Consider the following 11,611-nt stretch of genomic DNA (forward strand, 5'->3'; position numbering starts at 1 on the left):
ATACTCACATTCAAGCAGTCCTGCTCACATACAGCCTGCCAGTGTGTAAAGGTTCTGTGCTCTAACACGCCTCAGCTCAGGGAAACTGTAAACTCTGCTGATGCAACCCAGGACTTAGCCTACTACCCATGAAACCACCAAGCTTCAGGAACTTTGTATGCACAAAAATAAATAGATAAAACAAGCAAATAAACAAAAAACCACTGGCAAAGCAATTGGCACAACAGAAATTTCAATCATAGAAGTCCAACGGACTTGGATGCAGCACAACGTAGACTGGCACAGCCTAAAAAGAAAGCAAAATTATAAATTAACAGGGGGTTCCAGTGCTGCCAGCAGTTTCAAATGCATGTGTTATCTGACAGAATAGCACAGGCACTCACTCTTAGGTTTCTAAATCTATGTTTTCAGCACAAAAAAAAAAATGCAGAAGTGAAAGCTCTTTTGCAGAAAGCATTGGCAAACGAGTGCCAAAATATGGACAGTTAACAACTGCGGCTATTCATTTCAGGCGTATAACTGTTATTCACTGAAAAGAGAATTTCAAAAAGCTGCTGTCAAAACAGAAAATGATAGAAAGTGTTTCAGAAACAGACCATTTTCCAAAGTCCAAGGATAAAGATATAGATACACAGAAATATATCAATTTTTCCACACCTCATTTAAGTGAGAGAAGAAATTCCATACTTGCTTTTAGTTTACCAGGACATGAGCGTTCAACTCAATCAAATCTTACTAGAGCAAGTCTTATTCCCATTGACTTCCCAGGAAGTTCTGTTGCCAGTTTCAGAAGCACAGGAACAGGTCCTAACTTAGTCACAACTCAACAAAGATAAAGATTCAAAAAGCACATACTCTGAATTCGTTAAAAGTTTTCTCTGTTACAGACCGAAAGGGATGCAGGGAAGGGGTATCAGAAATGCACTCCTTATCATCAACAAACACTGTTTGAAAGAACACATCAAACTACTGGAGAGCTGACACAAGATGGACATTTCATGCATGCATTTCACTGCACTTCCTTGGAAAGCACTGAGATAGTTACCTTCATCTGCAGTCAATATAGAGATTAGCCTCTAAAGCTTTCCACAGCTAACAATTTTCCTTTTTTTCCTCGTAAGGAAAGTAATGCTGACTATTATCTATTAATAGCCTCCATTTAAAAAACAGTCTTTTCTAGACACTTGTCTTCTGGGCAAGTGTATCAAAAATTCAAGTCTAAAGATGAAAATGGCCAGAAAGCAAACGGAAAAGAAAACAGAAAAGATTAAGGGTGGACAGAGCACAAAGGGAAGCCAAGCCTTTTCTGCTAAAGAGAAAACTGTTGCGTACATGGCATAGAGTTGAGGAAAGAGAGTCTAAATCAAACACTGTTCTCAAGTAACACAGTACATCTCCTCCTGTCATCATTACCATTGAACAGAATGTGAAACTAAAGTGACAGATGGAACTACGTTGCCCATCGCACACTGGTGACGCTTCGAGCCTGACTAACCACATATGCCTCAGGAAAAACGTTCCTCCTGGGTTAATCCAACCACACAGCACAAAACATCCAGCCTCTGAGGGAGCCTGACCTCAGAGCTCATTCTATGGCTGCAGTCTCTGTGAGTTACATTCTCAGAGCCATTGCCCACATTGCACAGCCAATAACAGTACAAGAACATCTACAGGTCAAACTATTCCAGAGGAACACCAGGAAACGACTAGAGAAAGACTGAAGTGATCACCCTGCTGAGCTGACAGTGAAAATACCATAACATTCCCTCATCTACTGTCATGAAAAGACAGCTCCTTTGCAACACAGACAGAAAAATCACAGAATAAAGAAAGTAGCAATCAGGGAAGAGCAGGTACAAACAAGGCCCACTAGTCACATCAAGGATCTTACCAACCTTTGCCCTTACCTTTAATAAGCTCTGGTTTGTAGGCTTTTCTTAGCTGCTCTAGGAAGTTGTTATAAAAACACTCTGCCTGCTCTGTAGGCATTGCCATATGGTAGTCGGGCTTGTTTCCTTTCAGGATGCACTGCAGAGTAAATTGGCTCACACACAACACTTCATACTGTTTATCCATCACACTTTTGGACCAGTGCTTCCCACTTTCATCTTCAAATACTCGCAAGTTCAAGATCTTTCGAACCCTAGGAGGAGAAAAAGAGAATTCCTAAATTGTCCCATGCAGGATCAAGAGGTACAATTTAAAGCCTACCACACAGGATGAGATAAAAGGGAAGGCAGATGAATATTGATATCAAATATATCTGCCTCCACATAACAACGTATCCCTTTGTCCCTTCCTTCCTAAACCACGAGAATCTCGTCACATTAGGCAGAGCCATAACCAAGAAAGCCCTTACACATAACACTGTCAGATCATCAATTAACATCATCATGTTACAGAGCATGAGATCAGGACAGAATAACTGCAAGCTACAGGGTAACATAGAGATGGCATAGAAGGTAAGAAAGCTTACTCTTTACTATCTGATTTTATGTGTCACAACATTATTTAACACGTGAATAGCTTTGGGAATTTAAATCCTCCCACCACACTGGGAAATCACACTCAGTACGAAATGAGATCATCCCCAACTAAGGTTGTTTCCAAACACGATTCACATATATTGCTTTCCAGTACTTAAAGGGGGCCTACAGGAAAGCTGGAGAGGCACTTTTTACAAGGGCAAGTAGTGATAGGACAAGGGGCAATGCATTTAAACTGAAAGGGGGCAGGTTTTGATTAGATATAAGGAAGAAATTCTTCACTCTGAGGGTGGTGAGGCACTGGAACAGGTTGCCCAGAGAGTTGTAGATGCCCCATCCCTGGAAGTGTTCAAGGCCGGGTTGGATGAGGCTTTGGGCAACCTGGTGTAGTGGAGGGTTTCCCTGCCCATGGCAGGGGGGTTGGAACTAGATGATCTTTGAGGTCTCTTCCAACTCTAACCATTCTATGATTCTATATTTCTCCAGCTTTGTTACCTCCTAGCACTCTTCCCAAACCCAACCCCACAAGCCAGATGAGGACAGCACATTTTCATCAGGATGAGAGAAGGAAGGCAGGGAACAGTGCAGAACTGCAGCTGGCAGCAAAGTGGTGACTGGGACTTGTTTGTATTTGTATTAAGGCTGATTTTTAGAGCTGGGGGGCAGAACTCACTGGTTTGAATATTCAGAGAGGACAAGGAGACTTTCACAAATGGATCCTGAAAAGCAGCAGGCAGATTTGCAACCCAGTGTATGACTGGACTTTGAATGATAACAAGACGGCATGCACGCCACTTTCCTGTCTTTGGTTTCTTCTTTCAGCTTCTACAAATCTGCAGCATCTATAAACAAGGGAGCATATCAAGTGCAAAGCATTTCAACTGCAGCCATCAGCCAGACTATTGTACGTTGCACCAGAAGTGAAGCAGTTAGTATAAAATAAAGCTGAGACTTTGTTATGGTCAAGCTTCAGGGCTTTGCCCCCACTAAGGCACAGTTACAAAAACCATCCTTGCCATTTTGTGCATAAAGACAAACAAAATTGACTCCTAAATTAAGTGGTTGATTAAAAGCCTCGGAAGGCCCCAGCACATAGGCTTAAATCATCATCACCGCTGTGTTTTAATAATAAAGATGTCTGTTGTTTCATTTACAGGATTACTAAAGTTTCCTTTAATACCACTTGAAGAGCCTGGATAAGCTGATTTCTTTCATTCCTTTTTTTCGGATGCCGGCTTCCTGCCTTTCCTGTGTCAATAATCCAAACAACCTGGTGTTGAGAGCAATATTCAGAATCATCTTTCACATTCACCAAGGTAGGAAAGAGAAACAATAGCACAAATGTTGCACACTGAGTAGGCAAACAGTAAGGCAAGCCAATGGAGCATGTCATAATACAAACACCTTCAGCTTTGCAGTAATTGTCTACAATTTTCACATGTTTATGTGAGCTCTTTGGTGACCTGTAGTTCACATCTCCACTCTCTACTTTCTCTTCCACATGTGCTAAAGGTTGTTTTCACTCTCGCTCACATTCTTCTCTCTTCACTGCTTCAGCCTTTCCTCTTCTTGACATCAGTTAGCTCTATTACCTGTTTCTTCCTTGCCTTTGTAAAAACTGAGGTCAGCCCTAGAACAACGAACAGTCCAAAAGGGACAGAAGAAGCCCCTACAGAACTCTCTCTTGCACGTGTTTGCCAGCCAAATCACACTATTTTGTGGCCATGGAACAGATGGCCAGAGCCAGCCCTCCAGGCTGCCAAAATTGATTCACTTTTACAGAAAAGTAACGGATGAGACTGTGTCACCTTTTGGAAGAACAAAACTTCTCATGGACAAGTTAAAAATGAGAGTTCGATGTTTCTGATACATCCCATCCTTGAAGGATTGAGTCCTTCAGGATAAATTCATACAGTAAAAAGAACAGACATTTAAAAAAGGGATATTAGAAGAACCCAACACGTCGATTCTTCCTTTTTGAGTCTGTTCTTGATAGAAACACATAGACAGGGAACAAAACCAGATTTTTCTCAATGGAAAATAAAAAAGAAAACTCTAAGGAATCTGTATTCAAGGTAAAATATGAAGAGGAACTAATAGGCAAACCTGAGTTTCCCAACAGGAGCGCCCCATTTGTTTGGCTACTGCACAGGTATTACTGATTCGGTGTCAGAAACGCACAAATAAAAGAGTACAAGGCAAAAGGAAATATGTGACTTACATGTGCTCCAGTTCTCTTTGCGTGTCTTCCAAAGAAATGCCCAGCAGCACACAGAGACCTCGTCCTATTGAACTTATTTGTTCACCACCCACTGGGGAAGGAGGAGAAAAAGAAAAGTAAGGCTAAATGCACTGTCTTGTTTTATGACACAGGTAAGTACTGGTTTCAGCTGGCAGCTATACAACCATCAAAGAAAACATAATTAGAATCATAGAATCATAGAATCGTTAGGGCTGGAAGGGACCTTCAAAGGTCATCTAGTCCAACCCCCCTGCAAGGAACAGGGATATCTCCAACTAGATCAGGTTGCTCAGGGCCTCATCCAACCGGGCCTTGAACGTCTCCAGGGATGGAGCATCCACCACCTCTCTGGGCAACCTGTTCCAGTGTTCTACAACTCTCATGGTAAAAAGTTTTTTCCTAATATCCAACCTGAATCTACCTCCCTCTATTTTAAAACCATTACCCCTTGTCCTATCAAATCAATCTATCAATTCTAAACCCTTCTTCTCTGTCTTAAGTTTGTTGGAGAGTAAAGATCACATAGAAGCCCTCTTTCAAAAGTCTTCCCAGTGTCGTGAATTATTTGTGAGGGACTAGGTCAAGATGCTCATTCCAGCATTTAAAAACACTGTATAAAGATTTTTTACTACGATTGGATCAGCCGTGCTAACCAGAGAGGTGGCAGAACTCGCTCCAATCCTTGTAAAAATTATCCACCTGGTTGATATCAATGAGTGTACTCAATTTCTCTACTCTACCACTCCCTACATACTTTGCATTAGTTGTGAAAAGATGATTTCCACTTGATATAGTCCTCACAGATTTTTTGAAACAAGACTATTAACAACCTGCAAATTCTGCCCTCCTAGATGGGAACACAACCTCTTAAATGACATTTACAACAAAACACAAAACATTGCAGATTCATTGCGTTTTCCTAAGAAACGTTTTAAATTATCTTAATTTAAATTATTTTATCGTGGTTGAGCCTGAGATGACTGTAGTAAGATTTAAATGAGGTCTTAAAAGTGAGATAATCACCAGCTATTCGGCTGTTAAAACTATATCCAGGCTTATGCAACCGGGAAAAAAAGCCCCAAATATCCTGTAAAAGGAAAGGAGAGCAGGCCCCCAGTGAAAGCTCAAAGCTTATGTCCGTGAACCAGTGACGAGATCTGGACTATTCCCAATGGGGAGAAGCAAACCAGGGAGGGAAACTCCTCCCAAAAACTCTTCCTCTCCACCTGATCAAGGTATGAGCCCTCCAGCTCAGAAATCTATCCCCCCGCTAAGCACAGCACCAGCTCCCTCACAGAGGGACATCTCAAACTTCTTAACAGACAGAAGCGACAGTTTAAATTCTACCCAGAAATGCGGCGATAATTCAGTCACAGCCCCAGTGCTGACGGTGTCTGACCACTATAGAACCTGCAGTACCAGCTGTGCGCAAAAGCTGTGCTCCCTGCTTCTTCCCAGGCATGCTCTTCCAATGCTCACAGACCATTCCCACAGGAGCAGAAGCTGTTTATTTAACGGGCAGGCTATCCTGCTGCACACCACCTTGCTCCTGGGCCCGGTGGCAGCCACGCTTACTGCCCGCCATGCAAACTTCTCGGAGATTTTAAGCATCTCAAACACAGAAAGGGCCAACCAGTCCAATAGCAGGGACATACTGTCGGGACACACCATTCCTACTGGCAGCTAAGCCAGCACCAGGGCTACCACTGCCTTCCTTGACCCATGCAAGCAATGCATGGCAGCAAGCTGCTGACACACACAAGCAACGCAAAGAGGCAACATAGTGCCAGCATGTGCCAGCCATGCCAGGCGGCAAATGAGGTGGCTCCATTGACACACACACAAGCAATGCAAAGAGGCAACGTAGTGCCAGCATGCACGAGAAGCAACGCAAAGAGGCAACGTAGTGCCAGCCATGCCAGGCGGCAAGCGAGATGGCTCCATTGACACACAGAAGCAACGCAAAGAGGCGACATAGTGCCAGCATGTGCCAGCCATGCCAGGCGGCAAGCGAGGTGGCTCCATTGACACACACAAGCAAAGGGGGGAACGCCGTGTGGGGAGCCCGACCGCCCAAGCGCGTCAGCGGCGGGGAAAAGCGAAGGGGATGGCGCTGCCACACACACACACACAGAGGAATGGACTGAGGGGAACGCGTTGGAAGCCGCGCCGGGAGAGCGAGGCGGGAAAGGGAGGCCCGGCCGGGGGAAGGGGAAGGGGGAGGCGGAGGCGGGCGGAGCGTGGCGGAGCCACGCTCCGCCCGCCTCCGCCTCCCCCTTCTCCCTTCCCCCGGCCCCGGTGGCAGCACACTGACCTGTGACACTGGCCTGGGCCACCCGCTGGACGATGGCCTTCATGGTGGCGCGGCCGCTCCGCGCAGGCCCGGCGCCGGTACGAAAGAGCGGGACCGGGGCGGGGGAAGGCGGCGGCGTTAAGCAACGGGCGGCCGCTCCCTGCCGGTCACAGCGGCCCCTGGCGGCTGGGAGGTGCTGCCGCAGCCTCCGCGCGAGAGTCGCGATAGGGCCGCGGAGCGTGTATCGTATAGGATTATAGTATAGGATTATATATACGGTTCTACGAATCGAACGTTTTGCCTGCGGAGGGGCTCCCTTACTCTGAAGGGAGTCGGTGCCTATAGGGTCTTTGGGAAGGGGAGGGGGGCACCTATAGAAAGGAGCGAATGTAGGTAACGGGAGCAGATCAGTGTCCTGTATAGGAATATAGGTACAGGTATATGTATGTGTATGTATAGGCATGGGCTGGTGTGCACACAGAAACTAGCGGCTGGGAGGAGCTTTCTGGAAAAGGAGGTGGTGGTTGTAGGGACCGTAGGAGCCCATAAAGGTGAGTCTGCAGGTGTATGGGCTGGGGCTCTTGTCGCGTAAAAGGCCCTACAGAAGCTGGGGTGTGTGGGCAGAGGGGCTGGAGACAGCTTTCTGTGTAGCAGTGTGGTGTCTGCAGGGACTATGGGGAGTCCTTATATGGACCAGTGGTGGGGCGGTGCAGAGGGACCCTAGAAAAGGATATAGGGACAGCAGGCAGCCCCTATAGAAACAGGGAGGTATCTGTAGGGGCGGGGAAAATCCTACAGAAAGGAAGGTCTGCTTGTGCAGGGTCTGGCGTCAGCTTCCTTTAAAGGGAGTTCGTATCTATAGGGACTGGTGGAAGCCCCCTGTAGAAAGTAGGGGCTGTGGGTAGCCTTCTAGAAGTGGAAGTGTTGGCTGCAGGAGGGCCCTATAGCAATGAGGGTCAGCAGTGAGAGAAGCTGAGGGAAACACCTATAGAAAACAGTGGCCAGGAGCACCTTACTGTGAAAGGAGATGATGTTCACAATGACTACGGAAAACCCTTGTCATGGTTTGATGGGGGGTGGGAGGGTTCTGGTGGCAGGAAAGGGGCTTTGCTCCCTGCGACCTCCCCGGTTTTGGAACCAGGTTAGACTTGGTTCTGGCCACCAGATCGGACTCCCATCCCCCTCGGGGTTGAGCCAGTCGGCGCCTCTGCGAATTGCTCTATTTAAGTCAGGACAAAGGAACCGGAAAAGGTACTTTGCCCAGGAGCGAGGAGAGAACGGAGGAGGGCACTGCCCCCGCTACCTGGCTACCTGGCTCCTGGCCGGGCGGCTGCCTGCGTCGGGCCGGCGCCGCCCACTGAGGATGGCGGCGGCGGAGCCAGCTGGGGAACTCGGGGAGCGCCCCGCTGCCGGGGTGCCCACTGGGCTGAGTTCATGCGCAGAGGACTGAGAACTGAGAGAAATGACCGCATCGACACCAGGTCAGTGAGGATGGAGCGGGAGGAGGTGTGCCGGAGCTGAGTTTCCCCTGCAGCGAGTGGCAAGACAGCAGGTGGCCCCCCTGCAGCCAGGACGGCCTCGGTGGAGCAGAGACCCACTCGCAGCCCGTGGAGAGGAGATGCCTGAGCCTGAGGATGGTCGTGTTGGGATGCACAACAAGGTAGAGAGGCATCTGGAGTCTGCGTGACGACCCACGCCGGAGTGAGTGGCAACAACTCCCTAAGACTCCAAGACACTGGAGCAATCCGATGGGGAAGGATTGCATCCTGCGGGTAGGACTCACACTGGAGAAGTTTGTGGATTTTTCCTCATGAGTAGGGGATCCACTGGAGCAAGGGAAAAGGGTGTAAGAACTCCTCCTCCTTTAAGAGAAAAGCGGCAGTAACAGCATGGGATGAACTGACCTGCACTCCCCCAGTCCCTGCCCCCCTGCGCTGCTGGGGGGAGGAGGCAGAGCCAGGAGGAAAAGAAAAGGGGGGGGAAGGAAGGTGTTGGTTTTAAGATCTGGCTTTGTTTCTTTTTACCCTCTCAAGTAACCAGTTTTGTTTCCCTTTGTCCTTTTAAGTAACCATTAATAAATTGTTTTGCTTTAAGAAAGCCAGGTCTGTTTTGCCCGGGACCATGATTGGTAGGTGCTCCCTCTGTTCTTGTCTTGATCCTCAGTCTCTTTATTACATTTTTCTCCTCTCCACTTTACTGGAGTGAGAAACTGGTTGCGTGGAGTTTAGTTGCCGGATCGTACAAACCCACGACATCCCTATAGAATGAAAGCTAGTTACAGCCACAGCAGCTGGGGGGCAGTACCCTACAAGGGGAGGCAGCATGTATAAGGATCAGCAAAACCCCTACAGAAACAAGGGCCTGGTGGAAGGCCTGGAGCAGAAAACTTAGCAAGTTTTCAGCTTACAGTAGTATTTCTGCACTTGTAATTCATTTCTTGTAAGCTTTTATTTGAAGGACGGTTAACAACTCTCATGCCCGAAAGATTAAACTACGTTCCTTCCCGCTCAGTCACCGTTCTTAAAAGTATCCGTTTCAGAGCTGATCAGTCGAGGAGCCATTCCAGATACATCCTGAATCACCCAGGTATGTTCCGCACACCAGCTGGGAAATCAACTTCACAAAAAAGCCACAACAGCCACCTGGTCGGACTGTCAGACACAAGACGCCAGGCAGCACGCAGATGCGTTAACGTCTCACCACCCAGTTCGTGTTTAATAGTTTGAAAACACATGCAAAGAACAGCAGTGATCTGAGCAGACGAGGAGGTATGCAAGTTCCACCAGGTTATGTCAGAGATGAAGCTGTCGTTTCAGCAATGCAAGAGAAAGTTTCCCACCGACGGTCTGATGCCAGGCGCCAGGATGACTTTCTCTGGACAAGCCAGCTTCCGCACAAAGTTCTGAGCTTCCAGATCACTCAATTTTCGGAAGGAGGGTCGTTCTTAGAATCAAACAATGATTTTAAATGCCTGAGAAATCGAGTAATAGGAGGCTGAACTTCCTTGTATGTTATTACTGTTGTCACTTTTATTCCTAAAACTGTTTCTTTAGTGTATACTTCCTTGCGGGCTCCTTCGTTTGCCTGAGGACCACTTTCATTCTCTAAGGAATAGAGGGGTGGGGAGGGAGAAAAAAAAGAGCATACCAATAAAAACGTTTTATCCCTTCATCTCGGCAAAACAGCAGCCACATAGGCATTTGGTCTTCTTTTTGCTTTTTCTCAAATTCTGAGAAAATTGCTGAGAAAAAAGTGATTTACTAGGGTAAGTTGGCCTGCTGCACTGGTACTGGATTAGTATGAGTATTACAGTAGCAGCAATAACAACTGGCTTCCAAGTTATCCACATTACAGCTAGCTCCATGTTACCACACCTTACTAAGCAGTAAGCTGCTGAGGAAGTGCAAGAGGAACCCAGGGAGCCAATAGAATAGAATAGAATAGAATAGAATAGAATAGAATAGAATAGAATAGAATAGAATAGAATAGAACGGAACAGAACATTTTCAGTTGGAAGGGATCTACAACGATCACCTAGTCCAACTGCCTGACCACTTCAGGGCTGACCAAAAGTTAAAGCACGTTATTAAGAGCATTGTCCAAATGCCTCTTAAGCACTGACAGGCATGGAACATCGCCCACAGCTCTAGGAAGCCTGTTCCAGTGTCTGACCACCCTCTCCGCAAAGAAATGCTTCCTAACGTCCAGTCTAAACCTCCTCTGGCCCAGCTTCGAACCAGTCTCGCAGTGTAAATAAAAGGAACAAGTTGGAAAGGGTCTAGACCCTATTCCTGTCACGAGAGATAAAGCACATCCTTTTCCCATCACCACCGGGTTTATCTTCCCTCAGGACGAGCCTCCTCGGGATGCCCGGGCGCACAGCGCGCCCGCAGCAGCGCGCCCCGGGCGCACCCGCCCCATGCGGAGCCCTCGCCCCGCACAGCCCCAACAGCCCCAACAGCCCCGAGAGGCGAGCGGGCGGGCTGCCGGGGCAGCTCGGCGCAGGCGGCACCCGGCGCTGCCTTGCTCGGCCGAGACAGCCGCCACAGCCGCGGCGGGAGAACCGCTCCGCCGGCGGCGCCCGAGCCCCGCCCCTCAGCCCAGCCCCGCCCCCTCGCCACGTCACACGCCCGCCGCCACGCGCCGCCGAGGTGACCTCGGGCCGCTCCCCGGGCGCGGGGGGCCCCCGTAGCCCGTACCGGGCCTGTCGCCGCTCTCGCCGCCGCCGGAGCTGTAGTGGAGCGCGGCGCCCAGCAACGTCCAGCCGCCCAACGAGTACAGCAGCGCCGCCCGCGCGTTCCACACCGCCGCCCACATCGACCCCCGCGCAGCCTGCATCGTCCCCCTCGCCGCCCTCTCTCGCTGGGCGGGCCCCGCCGCCAATGGACGGCGCGGAGGGCGAGGGGAGGAGGGCCGCCGTGCGCGCGTGCGCCCGGGGTGCGGGGCGGGGGCTGGCGGAGGATGGCCGCGGAGGGGCGGGTCCGGCACGGAAAAGCTGCGCTCTTCCTGGAAAACACGGCGCCCGGGCGCGGAGCGAGATGGCGGCTGAGAACCGAGCGTGGGCGGGAGCCGTGAGGCGGGGGAGCCCGG

The 11,611-nt window shown here is 49.0% G+C and overlaps 2 protein-coding genes across 4 annotated transcripts in view; both read right to left on the bottom strand.

Moving 5' to 3' along the window:
• The window catches only part of DTD1 (D-aminoacyl-tRNA deacylase 1), a 29,941-nt gene extending 22,817 nt beyond the window's left edge, over positions 1 to 7,124 (bottom strand). For both annotated transcript variants that reach the window (XM_086630320.1, XM_086630314.1), the window contains exons 1-3: positions 7,043 to 7,124; positions 4,708 to 4,798; positions 1,908 to 2,143 (exon numbers count right to left, since the gene is read on the bottom strand). In XM_086630320.1, the coding sequence (XP_086486446.1) occupies positions 1,908 to 2,143; positions 4,708 to 4,798; positions 7,043 to 7,085 (370 nt within the window). In that variant the 5' untranslated portion in view covers positions 7,086 to 7,124. The remainder of the gene's footprint in view (positions 1 to 1,907; positions 2,144 to 4,707; positions 4,799 to 7,042) is intronic.
• A 2,326-nt stretch (positions 7,125 to 9,450) lies between these two features.
• On the bottom strand, positions 9,451 to 11,359 carry SMIM26 (small integral membrane protein 26). 2 transcript variants are annotated; one of them, XM_086630331.1, is made up of 2 exons: positions 11,221 to 11,359; positions 9,451 to 10,125 (listed from the first exon to the last, which is right to left on the bottom strand). In XM_086630331.1, exons 1-2 carry the CDS (start codon positions 11,357 to 11,359, stop codon positions 9,941 to 9,943), a joined length of 324 nt encoding a protein of 107 aa, XP_086486457.1. In that variant the 3' UTR covers positions 9,451 to 9,940. The 2 variants fall into 2 exon arrangements, with proteins under 2 accessions (XP_086486457.1, XP_086486464.1); XM_086630338.1 differs by having other exon boundaries at positions 11,215 to 11,338.
• Positions 11,360 to 11,611: the final 252 nt, after the last annotated feature.

This window comes from Tauraco erythrolophus, chromosome 2, assembly GCF_009769465.1.
Source record: "Tauraco erythrolophus isolate bTauEry1 chromosome 2, bTauEry1.pri, whole genome shotgun sequence".
Classification (NCBI taxonomy): domain Eukaryota; kingdom Metazoa; phylum Chordata; class Aves; order Musophagiformes; family Musophagidae; genus Tauraco; species Tauraco erythrolophus.

What these genes read in the sequence shown, in the direction of transcription:
- SMIM26 (XM_086630331.1), bottom strand. Translation starts at nt 11,359, where the DNA reads ATGCAGGCTGCGCGGGGGTCGATGTGGGCGGCGGTGTGGAACGCGCGG. An exon ending in CGAGAGCGGCGACAGGCCCG is followed by an intron (nt 10,126 to 11,220) that starts GTACGGGCTACG and finishes TCTATTCCTTAG; the next exon opens with AGAATGAAAGTGGTCCTCAG.